Source organism: Ammospiza nelsoni, chromosome 18 (assembly GCF_027579445.1).
Source record: "Ammospiza nelsoni isolate bAmmNel1 chromosome 18, bAmmNel1.pri, whole genome shotgun sequence".
In the NCBI taxonomy this organism is placed as follows: Eukaryota; Metazoa; Chordata; class Aves; order Passeriformes; family Passerellidae; genus Ammospiza; species Ammospiza nelsoni.
In genome coordinates, this window is record NC_080650.1 from 5,237,588 (window position 1) to 5,262,391 (window position 24,804).

Genomic DNA, 24,804 nt, shown 5'->3' on the forward strand with positions numbered 1-24,804 from the left:
TTCAGCAAATTCTAGCAGATTTTTTCCGCAACTTGCCAATGGGAAAATGATCTTCCTCAGCTTTTAGATCTCCCCCAAAACCACTTGTGCCTACAGGAATTCTCACCTGCCCTGCTGCCATGCAATCATCAGTCTCCATTTTCCCACTCACACTAGAAGGGAATCCCTGGAGCAGGGGATAGGTGCACTAAAATATGATTCTGTCCTTACAGTGAACTTTCAGTAGAAATGCCTTGGGACAGCCTCCTCAGGCCATGCAGCCACTTCCCTGCACTGGCAGGGAGCCCAGCATAACTGAATGGTCAAGGCAAAGCAGATCCTGCACTATTTGTTTTCAGGTTTACATGGGTTCTTTTTGCTCTCACTGGTGTTTAGACTAAGTGTATTTTATGCAAGCACTGGGGACAGGGATCTTGCCCATTTCTTGGCAGGAAAAGGCACAACTTAGGAGGCAGCTGAGCAGAGTCCAGCTCAGCAGCACCTGTAACACTGGGAAATGTGCTGAGGACAGAGAGGGCTCAGCTGCAGCAACGTGGTACTGACACTGACCCAGCAGCAGCTCCCAGCCCTGGAGCCCAGAGCCTCTGAGCTGTAGGAACATGGATGGTAAGGGACAGGGAGGCAAAAGGACCTGCTCAGAGCCCAGAGATGGGGGAGGCAAATGGGAAACCCAAGCATCCTGCCCCTCACATTCACATATTATCTACTGGTACAAAGACTTTCCTTAACAAAAGCCAAGTGGACATCCAGGAGGAGAAGTCACAGCTCCCAAATTCTCGGGGTAAAACAGAGCAGACAGAAAAGTAATTTTGATCTCTCTGGAAAACCATGCAGTGCAGACTACCAGGTTTGATTGTTTAAAAAGCTTCCTACCTCTCTGTCCTTGAGCTTCATGGCAAGCACCAGCTGATGTCTGTGGTTAGTAAGGGCTTCCCGGTAATTTCCTTTAGAGAAGAATGCAGAGCCCAGATTTCCATGAGCTCGGCATTCTCCTGTCTGGTCACCTGTGTCACATGCAAACAAAACAAAGATTAGCTAATACAGGCACTGCTGGAAGCATCCAGTGGGAAGACTGAAACATGGGATACAAGCTCTGGTGTGAGAACCAGCATTAGAACAAACTCATCTTTATGTTTAATACACAGCCAAACTTTTCTCTTTGCTGGCCTTCAGAAACTTCTAAGTAGCCATCAATCTTATTTTTAGAATTGTTTTACTTTCTTCTGTGGCCTAACACTTGGCAATTTTCCATTCCTCCCTGTTTATTCCTTGCTTGACATTGTGAAGGTCAGACAATGGCCAAGGCCTGGAATAAGCACAAAGCATGCCAGCTTTCCCCAGAAAGCAATTCTGCAGCACAGCTCAGCTCAGATGAACAAAGTACACCTACAACCATCTTCAAGAGAGCAGTCCCTATGCTCTGAGTGAACAATCCTGGCTCAAGCTTTTGGCATTGTCTCTCCAGCTCTGCACAGCCAGGGCTTTGTCTCACACCTGTCTGCTCTCCTACAGCATCCCATGAAGCCAAATGCTCTCACTGTTGTGCAGAATATACTGAACTCAAGGGGGATTTTTGGATTTGTTTATTTTTAAACACTCTTTCTACATTATTGTGTCACTACTGATTTGTTCCTTCCCTGGCTAATGCCCCAGAATCTCAGGTTAAGTACTTTTGTCCATCTTGGAAAAGCAGATGGCTTCATTTAAGACACATGTAGGGTTTTGAGCCCAAGTCAACACAGGGAATAAAAGCAATTCTCACATACATGACATCAGGTAATTAGAAGACCCAGTAAAACCTTAGCACACTCACTGATCATCTGCCCCTTCACACAGGCAGGCAAACAGGGATGCACAAACCTGCAGGCTGCACATTTCAGAAGCTTCAGATCAGATTGAGCACCTTGTAAAAACCCACAGAGCATTCCAGAGAGATGCTGATCATTAACCTAGCTCTTGATTTGCTTCACCAGTGCCTACCCAGCACTCCAGGAGTGAAAGGAGTATTCTTACCTAAACTCTTGGCCACGTCCAAGTCCTGCTGCATGTATCCAGTGCTTTTCTCCGTGTTCCCCAGGGACCAGTAGGCGCTGCTGAGCGCAGAGAACACCGAGCCCCGCAGCTTCAGGCTGCACGTGCCAATCTTCAGGGCAGCCTCCAGCACCACCACAGAGGCCCCGTGGTGGCCTGCAGTCAGGAGCTCCTGGCCAATCACAGACACCACAACAAAGGGGCTCTTGTCCAGCTTCATCTTCTGCAGTTGTTGGTAGGTGGGCTCCAGGGACTCTGAAACGCAAAACCGAAGACAGAGGTACTCAGCAAACCAAGATATTTGCATCAGGAATCACCTTCACAACTCATCTTGACTTTTTTATAAACAGATGACACAGGACTTAAGGGCCAGACAGCCCAGATTTAACGAAGATTTATTAAGGGAGCTTGTGGCTCAAAGGTACCATCTAAGATGTGGCACATCAAGACAGATCACCTGGCAAGCTGCTGTTTGCCTTGCAGAAAGCACTTCAGGAAGGCAGCATAAAAATAGAGCTTAGAGCAGCCTCAGCATAGAGCAGTCTCATCCTGAGCTCTGAAGTCTGGCCTAATGGCAGAAGGAATACAGAAGAATATCTGTGGAATTTTGTAGGAGACTGGAAATGGACCATCTGCAGTGTCTGAGAGCATTGCAGTTCTGGCTTTTTGAGCACAAATCTTCAGATGAATGTCTGCAAAGTCTGTGCCTGTCCAGATACCCAAGCACATGATGTGTGCTAAGAGAGGTGACCAAAACTGCAGAAAGAAGCTGCTCCTTCTACAGGGGACAGTGCTCCTGTGGCATGATAGCCCTGGACCTGTCCAACTGCTTCAATTTGTCTAACTGCAGCAGGGAGCACAGTTGATACACAGCTGCAGGGCAGTCAGCCAGAGATCATCCTGCCAAATTTGGGGATGCTCCCACAGAATACCATGTAGCCTGCAATCTAAGCAGCAGCCTTAGCACCTTTGTGTAGCAAATCAAATTGCATTCACCAGGTAACTGCTGTATAGGACAGAAACTTCCCAATGAATTAGTTTTGGAGGATGGAGAAAAATATTGTAAAAAATCAAATACCAACAAGGATATTTTTTCATTTCAGTGCTCCTTGGCTCCTAAGCCCTGTGGCCCCCAGCACCATCTGCTGAGGAGGACAATTGCCATGTTCCCTCCTGACTAACAGCATTAGGGCATTGCAGCACAAAGCCTGCAAGAGCACAGAGCTAGGAGGAGACAAGCCCCTTCCTCTAGAGAAAAAAATCTTGGAAATGGGGACACGATGAAAGAGAAAAACACTGCACAGCTCATATGGCTTCAAGGTCTCTGTGATTGCAAACACTGCTTGAACAGAAGCAAATTAGCAGAGCAGCCTTTTTGCCTTCTGGAATGCTGTGTTTTCAGAGACAGCAGTACCACAGAAAAGCTGCTGATGTGCTCTTCTGGGGCAAACACTGGCCTGGGGCATTTCAGATGTGCTGCTCCCAACCTAAACATTTTGGGAAGTTGTTCCAGTAACAACACAGGCAGCACCACAGCAGCACACACCTCTGCATGCACTGATAATAGAGAAAGGAAAAATGAACAAGGACTCCATGGGAACTGCTGTACAAACCCAGTTTGATTCACCTCCAGTGTCCCTCAAGCTGGCTATCACCATCTTAACCAGAAAGATAGTTTTTGTTCCTCCTGTAACTTCAGGCTCCATTCTTGGCATCCTCCTGACTCGGCAGAGAAGCCAAATGTTGAAATCTTTCCCTTCAGCCCTCCAGGTTCTGCTGTGCTCACATTCTGGGACTCCCCATGTGCTTACCTCTCATGGGAGACTTCATGGCGGCCTCGACCATGCCCACCAGGAGCTGCAGGCTCTTGGGATCCTGCGCCAGCCCCGAGGCAAAGGCGGCCAGAGCGTCTGCATGGCGTCCCAGGTACTGCAGGGCCACGCCCTGACGGAAGTATGCCTGCAAAAACAGAGGGAAAGCAATGACAAACACAAACAGGAACAAATAACACAGCTCCTGAAAGGACAGAGGGAAAGCAATGCCCATCACTGAGCCATCACAAACAGACACAAATAACACAGCTCCTGACAATGCCCATCACTGAGCAGTCACAAACAGACACAAAAAACACAGCTCCTGCAGGAACAGAGGGAAAGCAATGCCCATCACAAACAGGAACAAATAACACAGCTCCTGCAAGGACCCAGGGAAAGCAATGCCCATCACACACAGGAACAAATAACACAGCTCCTGCAAGGACCCAGGGAAAGCAATGCCCATCACACACAGGAACAAATAACACAGCTCCTGAAAGGACAGAGGCAAAGCAATGCCCATCACAAACAGGAACAAATAACACAGCTCCTGCAGGAAAAGAGGGAAAGCAATGCCCATCACTGAGCCATCACAAACAGGCACAATAACACACCTCCTGACCTCGTGCTGGTGGACAACAGGCCACACCATGGCACCTCCAGTCACGAGGTTACAATCACTGCCACTGACACTGCAGTCTGGTCTGTGAACCCCACCAGCGTGGACCCATTCATTGTGATCACCTTCTGAGCTTTGTCATCACCTTTTGAGCCTTAGCAAGGCCTCTGAACTGTTTTGGGAACCAGGGTTGGTCACTTCTAGGAAAGCAAAGCTTTCCTCTTGGATATGGCCAAATACTGGTTTTAACTACTTATAACCAGATGCTTTTTCTCTAGACCCTCCTTTCCAGTCTCAGCTCACACAGCATAAAAGCAACTCATTTCCTCTCTCATCAGCTCTTGCCAATGAGGCCAGCATCAACACCCAGCACTAGCAGGGCCCAAAATGTACTGAGAGCTCAAGCTGCAATGAAACACAACAAAGATGCAGCCAGGAGCTGAGCCTTCTTTCTCCATTCATACCCAGACACTGTCCAGCACTGCCCCACTTGCTAAGTGCACTATAAATATAACCCACACACACACACACGTGTACATTGATCTGTACAAGCTTCTTAGACTAAAGACACTCATAATTCTGAAACTGTTTGCAACACCATTTTTCTTCATTTCTTTATTTTCCAGAAAACCATTTATGAGAACCTGCAATACCTTCAGAGTAACTTGTATCTCCTATCACCATATATCTCCATTTCTACATCAGAAACATCAAAATGCAGCTGCAAAGCATTCCCATACAGAGCTCCCAAATCTGCACAAATTGGCATACCAGGAACCTACACACAAAGCAGGAGCTTCAGACACACACCCTGCTCACATAATGAGCACAGGCAAAGCCCTGGCCCAAGGGGTATCCAGAGCTGCCTGGGGGACACTGGGAAAAAAGACCACAGAAACCACAATCCAGTATTTACAAAGTACTCAAGTATTTGTAGCACACACATCTGGACACTGTGCTATAAAAAGGTCTTGAATCTTTAAGCACCTTTGATGTCTGTTACTCAGGTTTTATCTTCATGCCCAGCCAATACCTTTCTAATGCAAATTTTGCTGCATTTTGAGTTCATTCAAACCTATTTCAATAGCACAAATAAAGAGGATAAAGCATTATTTGTATTATTTAAAAGTGCTTTAAGAACCAATACTGCTCCTTGAGATTGGCTCTCTTGGCTAGGACCTCATCACTCTCTCTTGGTCCATAATAGCACAGAGATCTGCACTCAAGATACATTAGGTATACATCTGGGAAGTCTTTTTACTTAAACAGGAGAAATCTTTAATTAATTTCTGAACTCATTAGAGCATTCAGGCAGTTTTGGACTCCAATCCAGGAAGGCAGAGATTAAGGAAAATCAGAAATTATGTGAGAAATTCAGAGACATGAATATTTAATCTCTTTTCCATTAGTAAGTCTTGATTGTAGAACCCCTTTTAATGAATTCAATGAAAGCAAAATGCTTTCATTAACCTTTAGTATAAATGTGTTCTTATTGAACCAAACAAGCCACTGTACTGGAAACCCAATTCATTGTTAACTAGATTACAAGCATGAAGATTTAAATCAAAGAAAATACAAAGAACTAACAACATGCAGCAGCCACCAAGCACAAGTCCTCCCAGCAGAGTGTGAACTGTCACCTAAATCACACTGTACACTATTAACTCTTGTTTTTGCAGAATTACCATCTAATTGCTTTCTTCACTACCTGATGAGAGAGGGAGTTGGACACAGCACGACCCTGACTGGGACCTCTCCTGCCCACAAGGCTGCTTGGTCAGGACAGCCGTGCCTGCCTGGCTCAGAAGGACACACAGCCACCAGCACTGAGCTCCATGTGGGCATCTTCAGCACCTTGTGCTTCACTGCCACATCCTGAATGCTGACAAATGGAACCCCCACCCATCTGTCACCATGATATTTTCTGAAAAATCCTCTTTGCCCAGGATTTTCTCCTGGGAAGCTGAGAAACCTCAGAGAGGAATGAAAACAATAATTATCTGATTGCTGCTCCTGTGTTTGCTGCTTTGGAATGTGGCTTGGACATTGTTTATCAAGAGGTGAATGTTTGATTGGTTCCATGTGAATTGTTTTAATTTAATGACCAATCATGGTCCAGCTGTGTCAAGGCTTTGAGGAGTCATAGGTTTTTATTATTCAGTCTTGTGAAGCCTTCTGATGTCTCCTTTCTCTATCTTAGTATAGTTTTAGGAATGGAATGGAATGGAATGGAATGGAATGGAATGGAATGGAATGGAATGGAATAGAATAGAATAGAATAGAATAGAATAGAATAGAATAGAATAGAATAGAATAGAATAGAATAGAATAGAATAGAATAGAATAGAATAGAATAGAATAGAATAGAATAATACATCAGCCTTCTGAGAACTTGGAGTCAAATTCTCATCTCTTGCCTCGTCCTGGGGACCTCACAAACACCACACCCATCCCCTGAACCCTGCACATGGAGGGACACACAGGCTGCAGGTGACAGGAGGAGACAAGACCCACGAATGTCCAGTTCAGTTCCGCACATTCTGAACATCCTTTATGGAATGGGCTTTTATCCGTTCCCCACATCTATTCCTGGAAGTGCCCCTGGAAACTGCTTAATTTGAATACAAACACAACATTCAAAGCCCAAAAGAGAACCCTATTAATCATAGCAGAAAGTACATTTTTTGGCCTATTTTTCTCCTGCAAAAAACCCTTCCTTCCTTCCTCTTCTAGTTTCCAGCATACACAAGAATGCTTTCTGCACATTGTGTTCCCCACGGGCCTTTAACTAAATAAATAAAAAGCATTCACATCACCTATTTCCTCCTCAAGAGGCACTCACAAGTTAGTTTAGCATTGGAATGAAGACACTGTATCAAGGGGAAAAGTCTGCAAAGAGGAAATGGTGAGAATCACCCTTTGGAAGAGGAGAGGAAAAGGGAAGGCAGGGAGCCAGCAGCTGCAGCTGAAGGAACGAGCCAAGGAGCAGCTCCTGGTCCCGACACGGACAGAGCCTTCCCCTACTGAGAGAGCTTTAAATTTTAAATCACATTATGTGAAGATACTACAGTGCTCACTCTAGAGGAACAGTTACATTAATTTTCCAGTGATTGCAAATAAGAAAAAACTATCGATTCCTTTTAAGAAGATTAAAGCAAGGAGAGAGACACTGTTTCACTAAAGACAAGACAGAAACAGCAGGTGTTTTCTAACCTGGCTCTCTGCATTCTCATTGTCTCAATACAGACAGCTGGAACCATCCCTTTCATTTTTGCAGTCTCTGCACCACACTTTCCAGGAACAAGGCGCTGTGCAAGAAGAAAGCCTCATTCTCAGCTGGAATTTGGCACCAGATGCGTCTCCCTCAATGGGAATTGTTTTCTCCTGTCCTTGTTTTAGCAGGATGGACACAGCTGTGCTGTCCCTACCCCCAGTGTCCCAGCATGTCAGGGGTTCCAGCACCTGCAGCCAGCCCTCCAGCCTGGGCTCTGCCCAGCACAGCCAGTGCCTGCAGGACAGGGAGAGCAGCTCCTGCCAGCAGGAACCTTGGGGAAGGGAAGAGGATTAAAGAGTCCAAAGCAGCTCTACAAAGCAACCAATCTCATCAAGTACCTGATTCTACCTTGGAGAGGCTGTGAAGTGAGATTCCCAGACATCTCTGAGAATCAAACACCAGTGCAGGCTCTCACAGCCAGGCTGAGCTTCTGCCCAGTTACCAATTTCATACAGCCAAGGGAAGGAGGGAGCACAAGGAATAGATAGCACTTTTTATCCATAATACCTTTGAAAGCACTCTTGATATTTTGGAAGCAAAAATAAATTATTCTAATTAATTAACTGGCAAAATATATTTGGCACTTGAGACTTCTGAGCCATGCACAACACAGATGCTGCTCACACTGCTGGCCTCAGGACAGAACCAGCCAGGTGAAGTGGCATCACTCCCAGCACAGCACCCAAAGGGGAATAAGGCTTCCTACCCCATTCAGGTTTTGCCACCCATTTTTGCAGATTTGCCTCATGTTTTTCAGAACATTCCATGTTTTCATGGCTGGAATGAAGTTTTTTACTGCTTTTCCTACCCTCAATATAATTTTACCAAACTTGTATGAGCATGAGATGAGCACAGGGCAGTTCTGGGGCACAGTCAGCATCTGCCTGGGCAGGCACAGCCCCTCTCTGAAATTCTAAGCACAAGTCTTAAGTTTTCTGCCCAATTTATTGACCCACGTAGTTTCTGTACACTCCAGTATTTTCCACTGTGTTTATTATAGCCCATTTAATGTAAAAGGAGAATTTCCCTACCAGGAGCTGCCACTGGACTGATGGCTGCAGTGTCCAGGGAACACAAATAAATATGCTTATTAGCTTTTCTGATCTCATCATTTGAGATCCCATCTAGGTAACTGGCTAGACCCTGAATACTAGATTTCCCTGTGCAATCTCAAACAGGATTAGAATGCAAATGTCATTACTGAATGGCCAATATCAAGAAGGGAGGTGAAATTTTTATTAAATCTTCTGATATCAATATGCAAGAACTGTTTCAGGCAACAGTAACTGGTTTATAATTAATACAAAATATACAATGAAGACAAAATACAGTACAAAGACACAGCATGTAAATAATGAATAGGACCTTTAAGCTCCCCAATATTTTGCCAAATAAAACCAAGTCAAGGTCCTGCCCACAAGGAATGCAGCAACAGATTCTACATTTGGGATCTCCCCTCCCTGCTCAGGAGCTCCTGTGCCTCCTCCCTTTCTGCAGGATCCCCACAGCCATCACAGGCCACCCTGCCCTGCCACCAAACCTCACCCCACAGGCTCATGGACATGGCACAATGCTGGCCAACATTAACTGAATAACTGAGATAGAGGAACAAAATTGGAGCAGCATCAGAAGAGCTTCTGCAGCAGAAAATTCCTGTCAAACAAACATGGAAAACTTGAAAAAAAAACCACCTTGGTCTTAGACAAAGGCTGCCATTGTACACAGGGGAGGAAACTCCAGCCACCCTCGTGCTGCTGTCAGCTTCAGATCCTGGACAGTCGGCCATGGTGACAGGAAAGGCAAACACACAGAAAATGCTTCTTCCATAATGCTCCCTTGGTTTGCCAGAGCAGGAGAAGATGCCAAAAACAGCAGGAATAATCTCTGCTGCATTCAGAGCCTGTTCTCAGTCTGCAGCACACCCCTTGTGCAGTCAGAGGTGCCCCCCAGGGCTGCCCGTGCCAGCTGTGCCAGGGCCGAGCAGAGCTTACAAGGGAGGGGATGTGTGAACAGCTGCCACAGCTTCCCAGGGCCAAGCACCAGGTTGGATCCATCCTCTCCCCTTGTAACTGTTTTACAGCCAAATTTTAGAGAAAAATACGGACAAATCTCTGCTGTGGGATTTCAGGAATGCGAGGAGAGGGAAGACTGCACTTTAATTCAGAACACATGTAGCACATGCATAAATACTGCTGCTGACCACACCAGCTGAATTCCTGCTTTCCCAAAATTAAGGTTGTACCCCAGGTAACACTTTTCCTTCACAGTCCTACATCTGGCTGACACCTGAGCCACAGCTGTCAGCCTGCCCTGGAGAATCAGCACAACAGATTTGTTGTCTCTGCAGCTTTGTTTCTTTATCTTCTACCTGTTTCCAAGACTCCTCCTACAGAACTACCCTACACAGAAATAGGAATTTCCTCTAGGACCCATGGAGAATATAGAGAAAAACAAGATGGGTGTGTGTGTAAAATATCTTGCCTGGTTTTATCCAAAGAGCATTTAATCATTCTTATTAACTGTGCTTCCACTACCTGCTAATGGGATTCTGTGCACAGCTCACTTGCCCACATGGAAAAAATCGAATTTATCAGTAAATAATGAGTCAAACCTTTGTTTACTTAGTTGAAGTAAACAGCCCAGCTTCTCACAGAGATCTTACCTTTGCTGCTCCTTTCTCACATGCTTCAGGCTTACTCTAGGAACAGCAGCTACATCCTGGAACCCCTCTTCAGAGGACATCCCTCTCCATTTCTAACAGCAGGTGCCAGCAGTCAATCTTCCTGTCTTTATCAGCAACAACTCTTAACCACCACTTAACAGCAAGAACCAGCTATGAGTGGAGGAAGGAAAGTGCTCTGGAGGATTAACAACCAACCTGTCAGTGCCCAATACAGCACAAGGAAAACAGGACCAGCCTCTTCTGCCTGAGGCCAGCAGGGACAGCACTGCAGCATCTGCTGCAGCTCCTCCACGAGGAGGACAGGGACAGTTTGGCACAACTTTTGGCTGAACAGCTTCTTTTAGAAATGGCATAAGAAAAGATGGGCCACCTTTCATCCTGCTCAGAAGTAACACCAGTCTTTGTAAGATATTATTAGATATTTAACAGATACAGTATTATACAAAACTTAAACTAAATTAATTAGCCTACACCTGTATGTGGCTTCTCAAGGAAGCCTGGGGCAGAGGCAGGGCTGATTTGAACACCATTATTACCTGTTGCTTAGTTTACTTTCAGCACTGTACCATTATTTAAATTGTAAATTTAGTTCTTTTCCCCAGTTCAGGTACTCTTCCTCTGGACCCCAATACTGAGCCCTCTTGGCTCCACTCTCCATCTGTAAAATCCCTGTGTCTTGTATTTCCCAATTATCCTACCTCCTCCTGGTCTTAGCTGCTGTTTGATTGCTGTGAATCTGAAAAGCATTTAGGGCTGTTTTGGAAGCACTCTTGTCTGCACTGAGACAAGATCCTGCAGAGGTCATTTAACAACCCTTTAACAACTTTGGTGAAGGTAATTCACCCAAATGACTCAAAACCTCTGTAACTGCTGGAAGTCAGATAAAGTTTGATCAGCAAATGGTGATTTGTGTCTCACAAGAATGAGTGAAGTGCAGTATTTTAAACTAGCATTTCAGGATTTTAACACAGTTAGTTTTCCCAACACAGCAGACTCCACAAGAGCAGCACTCTGCATGCAACCAAACATTCAAAGAGAAGTGAAATACACCCTAAGAGCCACCAGAATTACACTGGGCTTCGTGAAAAACAAGTCCCAAAACCACTTCCTTATCACACTCCTCCATGGGTCCATTCTCAAGACTGCCCTGATCTTAAGCTACATCTTTTCTTACCGGTGAAGTAGAAAAAAAACCTGAGCAGTACAATCCCCAGAAAACAAAAGCAAGATGAAATTCACACAGTTAGAGCACAGGATAGCAGTGACTGCAGGTGGGGAGTTGTTCCATATTCCCTGGAGGAGCAGCTGATGCTCAGCAGGGCTGGGACAGAGAACCCAGCACACACCTACTGCAGACATCTCCTGCCTCTTGGCTCACCCTGCCAGCTCCGCCTGCCAAGGACAAAGCTGATGACAGGGGAGAGGGGAAAAATCAAATTTGCAAAAGTACTAAACATATAAATCTCTTTGGCCCAAGTGAACGTGGGAAAAATTCTTCAGCAGGGGCGTCCCATTTAGCAAGTTTTGCCAGATCATTACTCTTGCAATGCAAAGGGGAAAAACATCAACACCATGTTTCCCTACAATGATTCGCCTCCTTTATCACAGATCTCTGAAGCACCAAGTAATTTAGTAGTTGCTATGGAAACTGCTGGTTTTATTGAACAGCCCTGAAAGGGTCAAGAGGTACCATCAAACTGGCCAATTGTAAATTATTTCCCTGCTAAACATCTGCTTTATTTTAGTTGCCCTACCACTTCTCTGTTTTGCTGTTAGAACAGTATCTGGATGGACTCCAGAATAGGTGTCATTCTTCAGTGGGGTTGCAAGAGCCAAGTCCAAAAATAGCGATTTTCATTTTCTAATGCACTGGAAAATCCTTCAAACAATGGAGCCCTACTGAGCGCAGAACAGCAAAGGACTGGGGACTCTTCCCTCTCACTCACATCAGCACCAACTCGAGGCAGTGATAACCAACACAAAGGGCTGGTTTTCACCATGATCCCCAGGGTTTTCACATGGTTGCTTGCACCAGCCATGAGATGAACAAACTATCAGATTGATCCACTTGTGGCTTCAAAAAAGGGACAAAACAGCAGTAGAAGAGCACCCTGCCCTTCTCAGCAAGCACCCAGCTCTTCTCAGCTCTGCAACCCCAAGAAATACAGTCTCCCTTGCCAGCAAGGGTCTGTGCTCTAGGAACAGAAAACATTGGACTGCCTGTACTGAACTACCAGAAAACAATGTAATCTACCTTCCTTTATTCATCATACACAAAATGGCACCAGAGGCTCCAAATGCTAGTTAGCAGCTTCTATTCCTACAGGCCAGGAGAACAGCAGGAGTACTGGCTGCATTTCCAACTTTGCTATTGAACTCACTGGATTTGTGTCAGTTCCATAAAAGTGCCAAATTCCTTATTATTCCCATTTACTGAATGTGTGTTTAAGGAGCAAGGCTCTCTCTGTGGAGGACATGAGCAGCTCCCCTGTGCAGAGGCATCTTCTGTCTCTTCAACATCACCTGGAAATTGTTATTCCAACATATTTAACTTCCATTTAAAGTTATCTTTAAGTAACCTTTAAGTTACAACTGTACTTAATTCAAATAACTGGAATGAGCAGGAGAGAGCATTTTATTACGGAACATACCTGAATTTAAGAGGCTGCATGCTTTCTAATGACAACCATGCCTAAGTTCTGTGCCCAGGGCAAGCCAGTAAAGGGCAGGCTCTGTTCCCTCCTCATACATTCTTCTCCATTCTTCATCTGGCTGAAATTATTCAAGTGATGACAAAGAAAGCAAAAGCTGTGTCTATGTAGACAAGTTCTGGTCTTTCTCATATAACCTGTGAACTCCATTACTTGTGTAAGGTCTTGGCTTGGAAGAAAATATTCTAAGTTCTGAGGTATTTGGCATGCCTTGGTATGGTGACTCCAACCTTGATTCAGACTTTCCATCCCCAGGAATCCCAGGAGAAATGAAGATATTTTTCTGTACATCCACAGGAAAATTTCTCCTTCGTCAGGCAATGAGTTCATAGTATTAATTTCAGTTCTCTTTTCTAAAATTATCCACCACAGACTAAAATTTCCACACAGCAGATACTGGGGCAGTGCTCTGTAAGGATACACTCAGCAGAAGGGATTCTCACAAGGCAGGGCTTGCCTCAAGCCTGGACTCCTGACAAAGCTATCGGGGCTTTATAGAAACTGCAAATCATGCAGAAATAGCTACAGAGAGACCAAAACCAAAGAGAAATGTCTGATGTGTCACAGTTCCCTCCAGCTCATGGGAAATCAGTACATCTGGACTCTGATGCAGGCAGGTGCCAGGTGTAGAAGTACAAATACGAGGGGACGTGTAAGCCAAGAGAGATCCTGCACTTCCAGAGGCACAGTTCAGGAATGCTGGAGGAGAAAACCAAGCAGTTTTCTGCCCTCCCTGCTCCAGGACCACAGCCTGGAGGGAGCACAGGGGAGTCCCAGCTCACAGAATCTGGTGTGTTAATTCTCTCCTGACTTACAGACACAGCAACCGCCCCTACAAAACCAACAGCTCGAGGTTTATGGCACTGAGGATCTGTTCAGCATTCTGTAACACAGCACCCCATGGTAACAGCCCCACTCCAGGAGCCCCTGGGCATGGGCAGAACCTCGAGCACAGGCAGGCACCACTGGCACAGACCCCCTCAGCTGTGCCCCCAAGGACAAACCCTTCCTTAAGCATTTCCTGCAACCTCCTCTTCCACTGGCCTCTCTTTGGCATTTCCCAGAGGATGCTCTGACAACCAGGTCATGGCTGTTCATCTGTGGACTTCGTGCAGGGTAAATGCAGCCACAGTGAAAGCTCTGTCCCTAGGGAAGGAGAAACTCACAATAATTACAGCTCACTGAGAAACCTCCAGCAATGGGGATGGCTGTAGACTCTTCCCTGCCTGTGAATTGTACAAATTTGAACTTTGTGTGAGAGGTTTAATACAGAAGGCACCAGGCAAGTCTTCTCCACAAGGTACCAAGAGCAAGCAGGAGAACAAAGAGAAGGAAGCACTGCTTGCTGCTTGCCACCGGCCTGCAGCCCTGTCAGAGAGCCAGGAGGAGAACAAGCAGGCTTAGTGAATAATTGAAGATACAGTGATGAAATCTCAGAATGTCAGAGGCATAATACAGTTTTGTAGGTTTCATCATGAAGCCTTGAATTCCCAAATAAGACACACTGAATAATTTATCTGTGTGTCAGTACTGGGTCATCAGCTGTTCACTCACAGCACGCTTCAAGACACTTGAATGGGTCTGAACAGGCTAAAGAACAGGGTCCAGAGGGAAGAGGTGATGAAAACTCAACCCACTCACTCTTCCAAACACTAAGCTCAGGTAAAAATGTGCAGAGCCCTCAGTCATGCCCAGTGCATGAGGTCCCACAGGTTCTGACCCTGCTTTAGTGCTGCCCAGCACCACCTTGCCCCAGTGCTGCTCCTGAGCACGAGAGACCAGGGAGCTCTCCTGTGCTGGCTTCAGGCTGGCATCTGCCACCCTGTCACCCAGACTCAGGCTCATGCAGCTCAGATCCAGAGGCTCACCTGTCTGTAGCATCTCAAAGCCCCCAGACACAGCTCTGTGACACTAAAAACCACTCTGTGACACTAAAAACCACTCTGTGCCACTAAAATCCTCAGCAGAGCAGGGGATGAGCACTGCACAGCCTTTGCCCAGACATCATTTGGAGCTTGCCAGGTAGCTGTGTGCACTCAGATTTTATTGGCTTAGTGTTATTTTATTTCTCATTTTTAGCATTCATTGCTGGGCAGGTACCTGTGCAGCAATCCATACCCAGCCTGTTTAATCAATAACAATATGGCAGCAAGTAAAAATCCCTGCATTTCCAAGTGGAATCCCACAGTTGCCACACCCAACCACCCATGATGGGATCAGAGAGCACAGCTCAATCTGTCTGGGCAATCTGCTTTCCTAGAAATCTGCTTTAGATAATATGAGCACACAGGCAGGTCACACACAACAAAGCTTGTAGGATTTAAATCAATTCCCAACCATCAAAGACTTTCCCACGTACTAATATCCTGAAACAGCCCCCATCAATACTGACTGACCTGGCAGCATGAGTAATTACCTCCTAGTTCATCCTCTAAATGACAGAGGAATCCTTCCCAGCTGAGATATTCCCCTGAGCACCTCCCTAGGAAGAAGGAGCAGGATTCAGAAGCAGAGCTGCATGCCTGGAGCTTTCCCAGTGGAAAAGGCAAGCAGCCACCAAGGAATTCCCCTTTCCACCTATGCTGACAGGAAATTTGTAATATATTGGATTATTTGGGAGGGAAAAAATTAAATGCAATACAACTACATTTGCACATATCGTTTCGGCTTTCACAATAATAAATTTTTCTATGTTTCTCTTAAAAATATAATTTAAATGAAAGAGTCTGGATTAAATTGCAGTAAATTTCCTGAGGCATTATTATGTCCATTCATTATCTGTAAGATACAACAAACTTTTCAAAGGCTCTTGGTATCATCACTAACACAGTGGGATTTGTGCACTGGTGATTGTAATTAACTGGATACAGAGAGTCAGAAACACCTGGGTGCTAAAAAGGCAGGGGAAATGTTTCAAAAAAAAAAGTGACACAAGAGTCTGGAAAGAACTGGTCATTTAAATGACAACATGCCAGACAAAGGCAAAAGACAAGGAATGAAGAAATCAAATTCACTTAAGTGAGCACGTGTGTGCACTCATGCATATGCAAGAGGAAAAAGACAGCCAGCCACAGATCAATCACGCTAACAGACCATATGAACATCAGAAAATGCAGGTCTGAGATAGTCTGCATCCAGTGGGGTAGAAAAAGAGACATAAACAAAGGTACAACTGCCACAACTGTACCAGTGTCACTGTGTCCCTGCAATGTCCTGCAGCAATTTTTTCTGCAGATCAGTTAAGCAGTCTTTCATTCAATTATTGCCTAATTAAGTGAAAAACAAGAACATCATCCTTTAGGTCTTTGTTAACACTTCAGTAAATAATTCCAAGCTTTTCTCTCATTATATGACAATCTTTCAAGGCATCTGTTCTTTCTCATCACACATCTCCAAATATTCTCCCAATCAGGGTGCCACAGCTCAGGAAGGACACCACTGTGTAAGATGACAACCACCACACTGGCTCTAACAAAAGCTCCTGCAGTCACCTATTTGTGACTCAGTACAACTGGAAATGGCAAAAGAGAAGATTCATCACAGCTTTGAGAGGGAGAGTCCTGCAAAGCTCCATTCTTCACTCAACCGGACAATGAATAGGTGAAAGTTAAAAACTTCTCCTGAAAAATGAAACAATTAGGAAGTGCCTTTTTCAGGGAACATGGTGCTTTCACAGCAGCATGACAGGTTATTTTGAACTTATTACTTCCACTGGATTCAGCTGTAAGTAATTAAATTTAGTCATAGAAGTCTAATCTATAAATGGAACCTACAGAAGCAATTACCAGAGCTTCCACTGGATCAAGAAGCAATGGCCTGCTCTGTTTGATGTAAACTGAAAAGAACATTATTTATACTGCATGACAAGTCACAGTAACATGGTCCCCTTGCAGAGATTTGCTTTGAAAATTACAGTTTTCAGTGAAGAGAGTCACAGGTTATAAATTCCAGCCATGCTCTGCTCCTTCCACTTAAACAGTCTCAGGGGCACAAAAGACAATTGTATGACACAATTTAAAAGGACTGTTTTGGCACTCAGAAACCACATGAAGGAGAAGTTAATTAAACATGCAAAAGATGGGTGACCAAGCATCAAGATTTTCTTAAAAATGTATTTTGATACCTTATTTTGGCCTGTTTGGAATCTGGATGACACAGAATCTGATGGATCAGTGAACCCAGTGGGTCCCTCTCAGCCCAGCCCCTGAGCATGCAGTTTTTCACTCCTCAAACCACCTCTGTACAACTGGACTCAATCAGGAAAAGCTTCCAGAACTGTGTATTCTGAACACAGTGGTGGAGAGGGGCAGCCTGACAACATTTGCTGGGGACCCCAAAGTGAGTGGGGAAATGCACACTTGGGAAGGGAGACCCAACCTGCAGGAAGACCAGGATAGGCTGGAAGAGTGTGCAGACAATTTTCTATCTTTCTCCACAGGCAAACCACTGAAGTGCACACCAAGTTGTGCAGGAGAAACAGCTGAACCCTGCTCTGCCTTGTCAGAAGATGAAGAGCTTGCGTGCTGCTGGAAGTGAGATGTGCCACATGCTCACAGAATCTGAATCCACATCTGGAGCTGCAGCCAGGGAGCAGAAGGTCAAGGCAGTGAACTCTGTGCTCAGACATCAGCACTGCCATCAATATTTCATTGCTCCCCTTCATGCTACAGGCAAGGATAACAACCTACTCTTCATCATCTTTCTTTTATTTCACAGAGGAAAGAAGAAACAATACTCTGTTAGCAAGTGTAACACAATTAACAGAGTAATAATGATGAAAACTACTGCACCTTGTAAAATCTTTGCTTGGTTATAAAGAGTTCTTTGGCTACTAATGGCATTGTGCAATGAGGTCTGCAGCAGCCTGGCAGCCATTAGCAATGATTCAGTGCCACAAGGCACTTCTCAGTAAACATATTCAGGAATCTGAATTCTGAAAGCTTTTCCTGGTCAATTTTTGGGTATAAATACATGAGAAAAACAGAGGATCTGTGAGGAATGAGCACAGATCTCCACACACTAAATATAATACAGAGAATTGTTATAAATATACTATAAGGCATTCACTACCAGATGTTCTAATTTTTTCTATAACAAAAAAATGATATTTTTATATTTATAATTTGATAAGGAATGTGCTAGGGCCATCCCTTACTGGGACTGAACACACAGATTATGCACACGTTCATGCTACTGTGGCAAAATTGCAAACACACAGCCAAGCTCTGAAAAATGGCCATGTGATAGTTCTCACACAAGGCAGCCTACAGCCACAAAATAAGTCAAACCTGCTTTAGCAGATCAAGAAATTCTCTACCAGTCTCTTCAGAAAACTTACTTAGAGCCTGAAGCCTCTTAAGCCTGCCTAGGGCAAACTTTTTGAGACCATCTTGGCATTTGCATTCTGACATTGTGTTACAAGTCTGTCCATAACAAAACCCAAACCAAAAAAATGCACAAACAAAAACTTTTACCAAAAAATCTGAAAAAATTCCTGTCTGGGAAAACCTGCCTCCACAAGATTGCCTGTTTGTCAGCCACCATCAGCTGCTGTCCTACCCTGGCAAACACCACCTCAGACACAGGCACCTCTCACACCAGATCCTTCCTTTGAGGAAAGCAGTCTATAAACAATGATGCTGACATGTAATTCTGTGGCTGTGCATTTCATTTACAGCTGGGAGATTCTGTACAACAATCCAGGGGGAAAGCAGCCAAGAGCCACCATATTCCCTACAAGAACATCTGCTCCATGCCCAGCAGACACAGCAGCTCCAGCCACAGCAATTCTCATGCCACGTGCAGCACCTCAGCCCTGCCACATCTCATCTCACATCTGTCCTAGAGAGGGACACAGCAGTTACAGACCTGGGTAGGAGTAAATGTTCCTTCAGTAATTCAGTCCCATTAAAAAAAAAAAAATGAAAAAGTAATTCAGCAGGGTCTGAAGGTTTCAATTTCAATCACCTCCCCTCTGCCCTTTCACGTGACTGCTCCCAGAGGAAATCTTGCTTGGAGGCATCACTATTTCATGTACCTGAGCCAAGAAGCCTGTGCTCTGAAATACACAATACCAAGAGAATACACTTTCCCAATGCCTTTAAAGACACCCATCCCTACCCTACCACACTCTGATCCTCCTTCTGCACACACAGGACTCAGTACATTGCCTACCAAGCATCTCCTTACATCACTCATCACCTGCCCCATCTCCCTGGCTCATGCCAGACCCCACATAGCTGAGCTCAGCCCCCAAGAGCAAGGACAAAGCTCACCCACAAGCACAGGACACAGGGCACTGCCTCAAACCGGTTATTTATTATTCTCAGCCACACAAGAAAAAATAGAGTGCTACCACAGTTTTTACTGGCAAAGATATGTTAGATAATGTAAAAGATTTGCTTTAAACATCAACAAGGTAGAAAATTATGACAATAACCCTCCTCCCAGGCTTTGGTATTATAAGCAGGTGGGAAAGAAAACTTTCAAGCCACCACTTCATTTAAAATAGGTCTTTAGCTTGAAGGCAAAGAAAGATTCGGCTACAACTGAAGTCTGGAATTTCTAAAACATGTTTTGCAATTTTTAAGATATTATTAACATCAGTAGAGAAGATAACCAGTCAATTTATACAGCAGTCCACACTCATGTAAAGACTGTTAAAAATGTAATTCAGTGGCAGAAGTAGGAATGTAGCTGCCATGAAATGCAGAGCACAGACACCTGGCAGGAGGCATGAAAGCAGCATCCTGGAAATATTATCTAAAATAACACCAATTTCTGCAATTGCTGGTTCTGGAAGTAAGGTCCTGGATCCCACTTTAAAGTCAAGGCAGCCCAAACTGTTGAACCAAAGCAACACAGCTACTGACTGTGTGAGTATTCATCTCCTGAAATCCCAAGAGCCTGCAGCAGGATGATGCCACAGAGAGGTGAACTCTTCTCAGGCTGATCACATTAACCTGATGAAAAAGCCAGGAAAGGCTTTTCCTGACAGCTCATTGCTCTCTGTTCAGGGAGTCCCACCCAAGCTGGATGGACCCTGCAGATGCAGCCACAGAGGCCAAAGGGACATAAAACCAGAGAGCCACTGCTGCACCAATCTTCACTTTTCTCCCTCTATTAAAAACCTTTTATGTGCATTCATTAGGAAATTAAAAAGCAATAGCTCAAGTCACTGGATTTACAGCAAAAGGCAACTGAACACCCAACCTCATTGTTGGGAAATTTTCCTATTTAACAGCTTTTTGCCCCTTTTTACTGTAATTCCATTGCCCTCATCATCCCACATTGAATAATCTCTCCCTGACACATCCCTGTTTATACACATTCCATAATCACAGACTTTTATGTTCCCTACTCAGTCAGTTATCCAAATGATACAAATTCAGCCCCTTTGATCTCTCCTCATACATCAGTCCCTCCAGGCCCCTAATCACTTTTTTCACTCTTCTCTGAACTCCCTCCAGTAATGATGTGATTCTAATCCTCTGAAAGGAGAGGGTTTTGGCTCCAGTTCTCCCCACAGATGCAAGCAAACTAATTCAGAGAGACTCCACAAGCTCTGTGCATAGCACTGTCACCAGCCACCACACATTAGACAGTGACACTGAAACAAAGATGGAATTGTGTTGTGAATGCTGGAGAGCCAGAAGCTAAAGGAACCACAATGAAAATTAAAACAATGAACTGATCAGTGCTTTATACAGTCACCAGGACTTCAGGGCAGTTTCCTGCCAGATGCTCTGAAGAAGGCAGGGTGGCTGTCCCAGGGTTTTACAAAACTACAGCTCCTGTAGCAGCTTCATGATAAATAAATACCCCAAGAAAATGGTGCCCTGCCCACAGCCTGAGAGCTGTTTCACAGTTACCCTGCAGCAGCTGCAAGTGATCTGAGCCCTGCTTATATTGATCAAGTCCCTGGCATCCCACCAGAGGAGGAGACACTATTCACACCTCCACCAAAGGCCCTGGCCAGCTTGAGAGCCTCCAGAGGCTACACAAGACCTGTCTGTCATCATTCAGAACCAGTTTTGAACAATTTCCAAACTGAAATACAACAAATTTACTCCAATCTGACAGCCAGTAAGTAAACAACCATTAAATTCTACCCACAGATGTGTTGCCTGATTAGTGCATTCTTTGCTACAGTTCTGGCAAAGGAAGGTACATCAGAATCCACATGACTTGCAGAAAACTTCCCATTTTAGGCACAGGGATTAGACTGGGTCCCCAATCATACTGGAATTACCAGTATGATAAGGTACCCCAAGCTGGATCCCATGGGCACACCACCACCTCTGCTCTGGGGAAGATGCAGCTCTCCTGACTTCTCACACACCATGTGAGAGCCAGAAGAAGCCTAATGCAAAAAACAGATGGCAGCAACAGCTCAAAATGCTGCATTTCAATGATTAAGAGGTATCAGAATAAGAGAGAGACAGCTTGTGTTGGGCCACAAAGCATTACATCTGAGACTGTATGTCTGGGAGGGCACTGTGCTGCGAGCATGGAGAAGATGGAATTCATCAAAGCAGGATTCAAACCAGAGAAGTGCTGATGGAAGCAGGATGATGGGAATTGCAGGCACAGCAGGAGCTGCCATCTCAGCACCACTGTAATGGCCACTGGTGATGCGTCTCCATGGCAGCGGGGACTGAGGTGGAACCAGGGCAGGAGAAGGGACAGCCCCAATCCCAGGGGACAGGAGGCCAAGCAGGACACGCTCCAGTAGTGGCAGATGGGCTCTTTCCCTCATGTGTCCCTAAATGAGAGACTTGAGATAAATGGAAATGAAAACACTCCTGAAGTAGGTCCATAACAAAGGCAGGTCCTGAGCCTCAGCACCTCAGACCTTCCCCATCAGATGGAGGCACAGGGCTGCAGTGGAAAAACCCCAGGATAAGAACCCCTGAAACAGGCCCAGGTGGAAACTGGGAAACTGATTTCAGTGCAGCTTTAAGTGACCTTTTGCACAAGACAAAAGCAACAGTGCTGTCTTCATTCCAAGTGCCTAATGAGACCAGGTGAGCACCTCAACAGATTCAAGGCTGGTCAAGTGAGTGACATTAGCTGTGACATTAGCTCAGCTGGTCAGAGCATGGTGCTAATAATGCCAGGGCCATGGGGCTCATCACCATATGAGCCATTCACTTAAGAGTTGGACTTGATGATCCTTCTGAGTCCCTCCCACCTCAAGACTATTCTGTGATTCTGTGAAAGAGTATTTTCCAATGAAAGGAAATGCCTGTGTCCCACTGGTCAAATGGATTCAATTGGACATGGCAAATGAAACAGCAGCAATACAGAGAGTGGGGACACCTCCCTGTAATCACTCCACTCACTGTCACTACCCAGACAGACATGGGGTACAGCTTCAGGTGAAGATGGTGGTCCTTTGGACACTGGGTGAAATGGCATGAGACACACCCTAGCTCCCCAGGGATGAACCAGAGCATCTGTGTACACAGCACCATTACCTTGGGGTAGGGTTCAGAGTTTGTAGGATTTACAGAAGCCACAGATTTTTCATGGAAGTAGATGGTTTAACTATTATCAGGACCATAAGGACTCCAGCAGACTGGTTAATGGTGTCTCTGGAAATGACTGCAAGGTTTGAGGTCACTTCTGCTGCAATGCAATGCAAATGAGTCCAGGTTAACAAAGCTAACATTTATAACGGGGTGAATCCTGGTTTCAACTATTGGAACAAAACCATAAATCAGTCAATGCCCAGATGATTAACAAGATAAGATTAAGGTTAAAACCAGAAGTTTAAAAAGTAAATGTGGCACCTGGCAGGTCATCAGTCTTTTAAGCCTCTAGGGTGTAGATGCTCTAAGCAAAGAGGAGGCAGCCAAAAGCTCTGTGTGAAGGTTACTGGATCTGTTACTGCCTTGCCACATCACAAGGGACATTATTTCTCCCTAAACTCAGCCGAGTGAGCCACAGACCATCAGCTCCCACTGCCACAGACTCAATGTACCACAACCTTAGATGGGGTAGGATCTGGGAAGAAAGAACTAGGAAGAGGTTCAACATTGAAAAAGAAGCACAAAGAAAAGAAATCAGCATCTAGAATGGCAGATTCAATTTCATGTCTATATCTTAACAGCTGTGAATTCAGCTCATAACAAAAGTTTGAGTCAGAAAACTATATTCACCCATTCTGCTTGTCCTAGGCTGCATATCTGCCTGTCATTCAACTGTCACACTTATCCATTCACTGTGTACTGTGAAAACAATTGTAAAGAATTTTAATTATGCCTCAGAAGACACATCATCTCCAGGAGAGAGAGAGACAGACACATGGTCCACCTGCATATTTGAGTCTAATTTCCCTCAGGAAAATTTTCCTCTAATGCATTATTTCACATCAGACAGCCTACCACACAGAGCAACTTGCCAGGCTGCACTAATTGTTAACAGTTTGGGGTTGATCACGTTCTGTTTTTAAAGCCATGTACAGAGCCAGTCAGGATTGTGAGAGCACAAAGACAACCTATTCAGAGGGATGCCGACCTACAGAAGAAAACAAATGCTGTAGATGGGAAAATGAAGACAAAAAAGACAGTGATTCAACCTGAATCCCAGAGCCTCAAATCTAAGCATGACTGTAACTGGGCATTTCCCATCTCAGTGCCATCAAACTGGATCTCTTTGTCTGATATCAAACTGAACAGGGAATTTTTGCTGCTAAGACCTTTGTTCTGTAACAGAGAGAACCTAAATGCATTACTACTCTTGCAGGATTACTTCTGTGCATTGAATAAAAACTAGGGGAAAGTTTAAGTAATTGTGGCTTTGGGGAACTTTGTATCTCCCTCACTGAGTGCCTGTACAAAATATTAAATATTTCCCTACATTTCTTTACCCACTAAAACACAGACCTAGTCATTCTAATCACTGCACACACTGATATCCAAAATAAAAGACATCTAGACTTGGAAGAGAGAGGATTTCACAGGCAAAAGGCTGCAGAGAACAGTACCCAGGCCACTGGAACTCCTCCTCACTAATTATCCCAGAGTGTCCATTTGCTATGTAACCAAGGGAGAAGTGTGTCAGACTGTGGCAAAGCTGTCTTCAGCAGCTTGTGGAATGTTTCTCCGAGCCCTGATGCAATTAACTGCCAGTAAAGTGCTGAGGCAGGCAGAATTAGGAGGCTATAACAAATCAAGTATATAATCCTACACCATTTACATTTAAAACAGCTGAACTGCTTTTAACTCACAGAGCTGTAGCATGTTTACAATTTCATTTCATCTGATCTAGATGTCTTATTCCCCAACCAGGACAAATAAAAAAATCCAGTTTCAAGGCAAAAATGGGGAAAGACTCAAAAACAAGGTACAGCTCTCCAAAGCTCCCTGATCCAAGTGGCAAGACTGGCCATCCTGAGCCACCAGCACACCCTCAAAGTCACTGCAAACTATAAGAAACATTAAAAAAAAAATATTATTACCCCAGAAGCTCTTGTTTAGCTCAAAGGAAGTTTGAGTAATGCACAATATGGAGATTGCGGGGTCCAGGAAACACTTTCCCATAAAAACAAGCATGCACAAACTCCAACATTCTTGCTGTAATATCCAGTTAGCAGCAGAGAGAGCAAAGCAACTGCTGCTGAAGTGTTATACAGCTCTGTGGTGGGAGAGGGGGGAGGTATGAGGGGA

The 24,804-nt window shown here is 44.8% G+C and overlaps 1 protein-coding gene across 2 annotated transcripts in view; it reads right to left on the bottom strand.

Moving 5' to 3' along the window:
• The window catches only part of TTC28 (tetratricopeptide repeat domain 28), a 107,536-nt gene that overhangs the window by 42,092 nt on the left and 40,640 nt on the right, over window positions 1-24,804 (bottom strand). For both annotated transcript variants that reach the window (XM_059484983.1, XM_059484984.1), the window contains 3 exons: window positions 3,843-3,990; window positions 2,014-2,286; window positions 874-1,004 (listed from right to left, as the gene is read on the bottom strand). In XM_059484983.1, coding sequence (XP_059340966.1) covers window positions 874-1,004; window positions 2,014-2,286; window positions 3,843-3,990 — 552 coding nt within the window. The remainder of the gene's footprint in view (window positions 1-873; window positions 1,005-2,013; window positions 2,287-3,842; window positions 3,991-24,804) is intronic.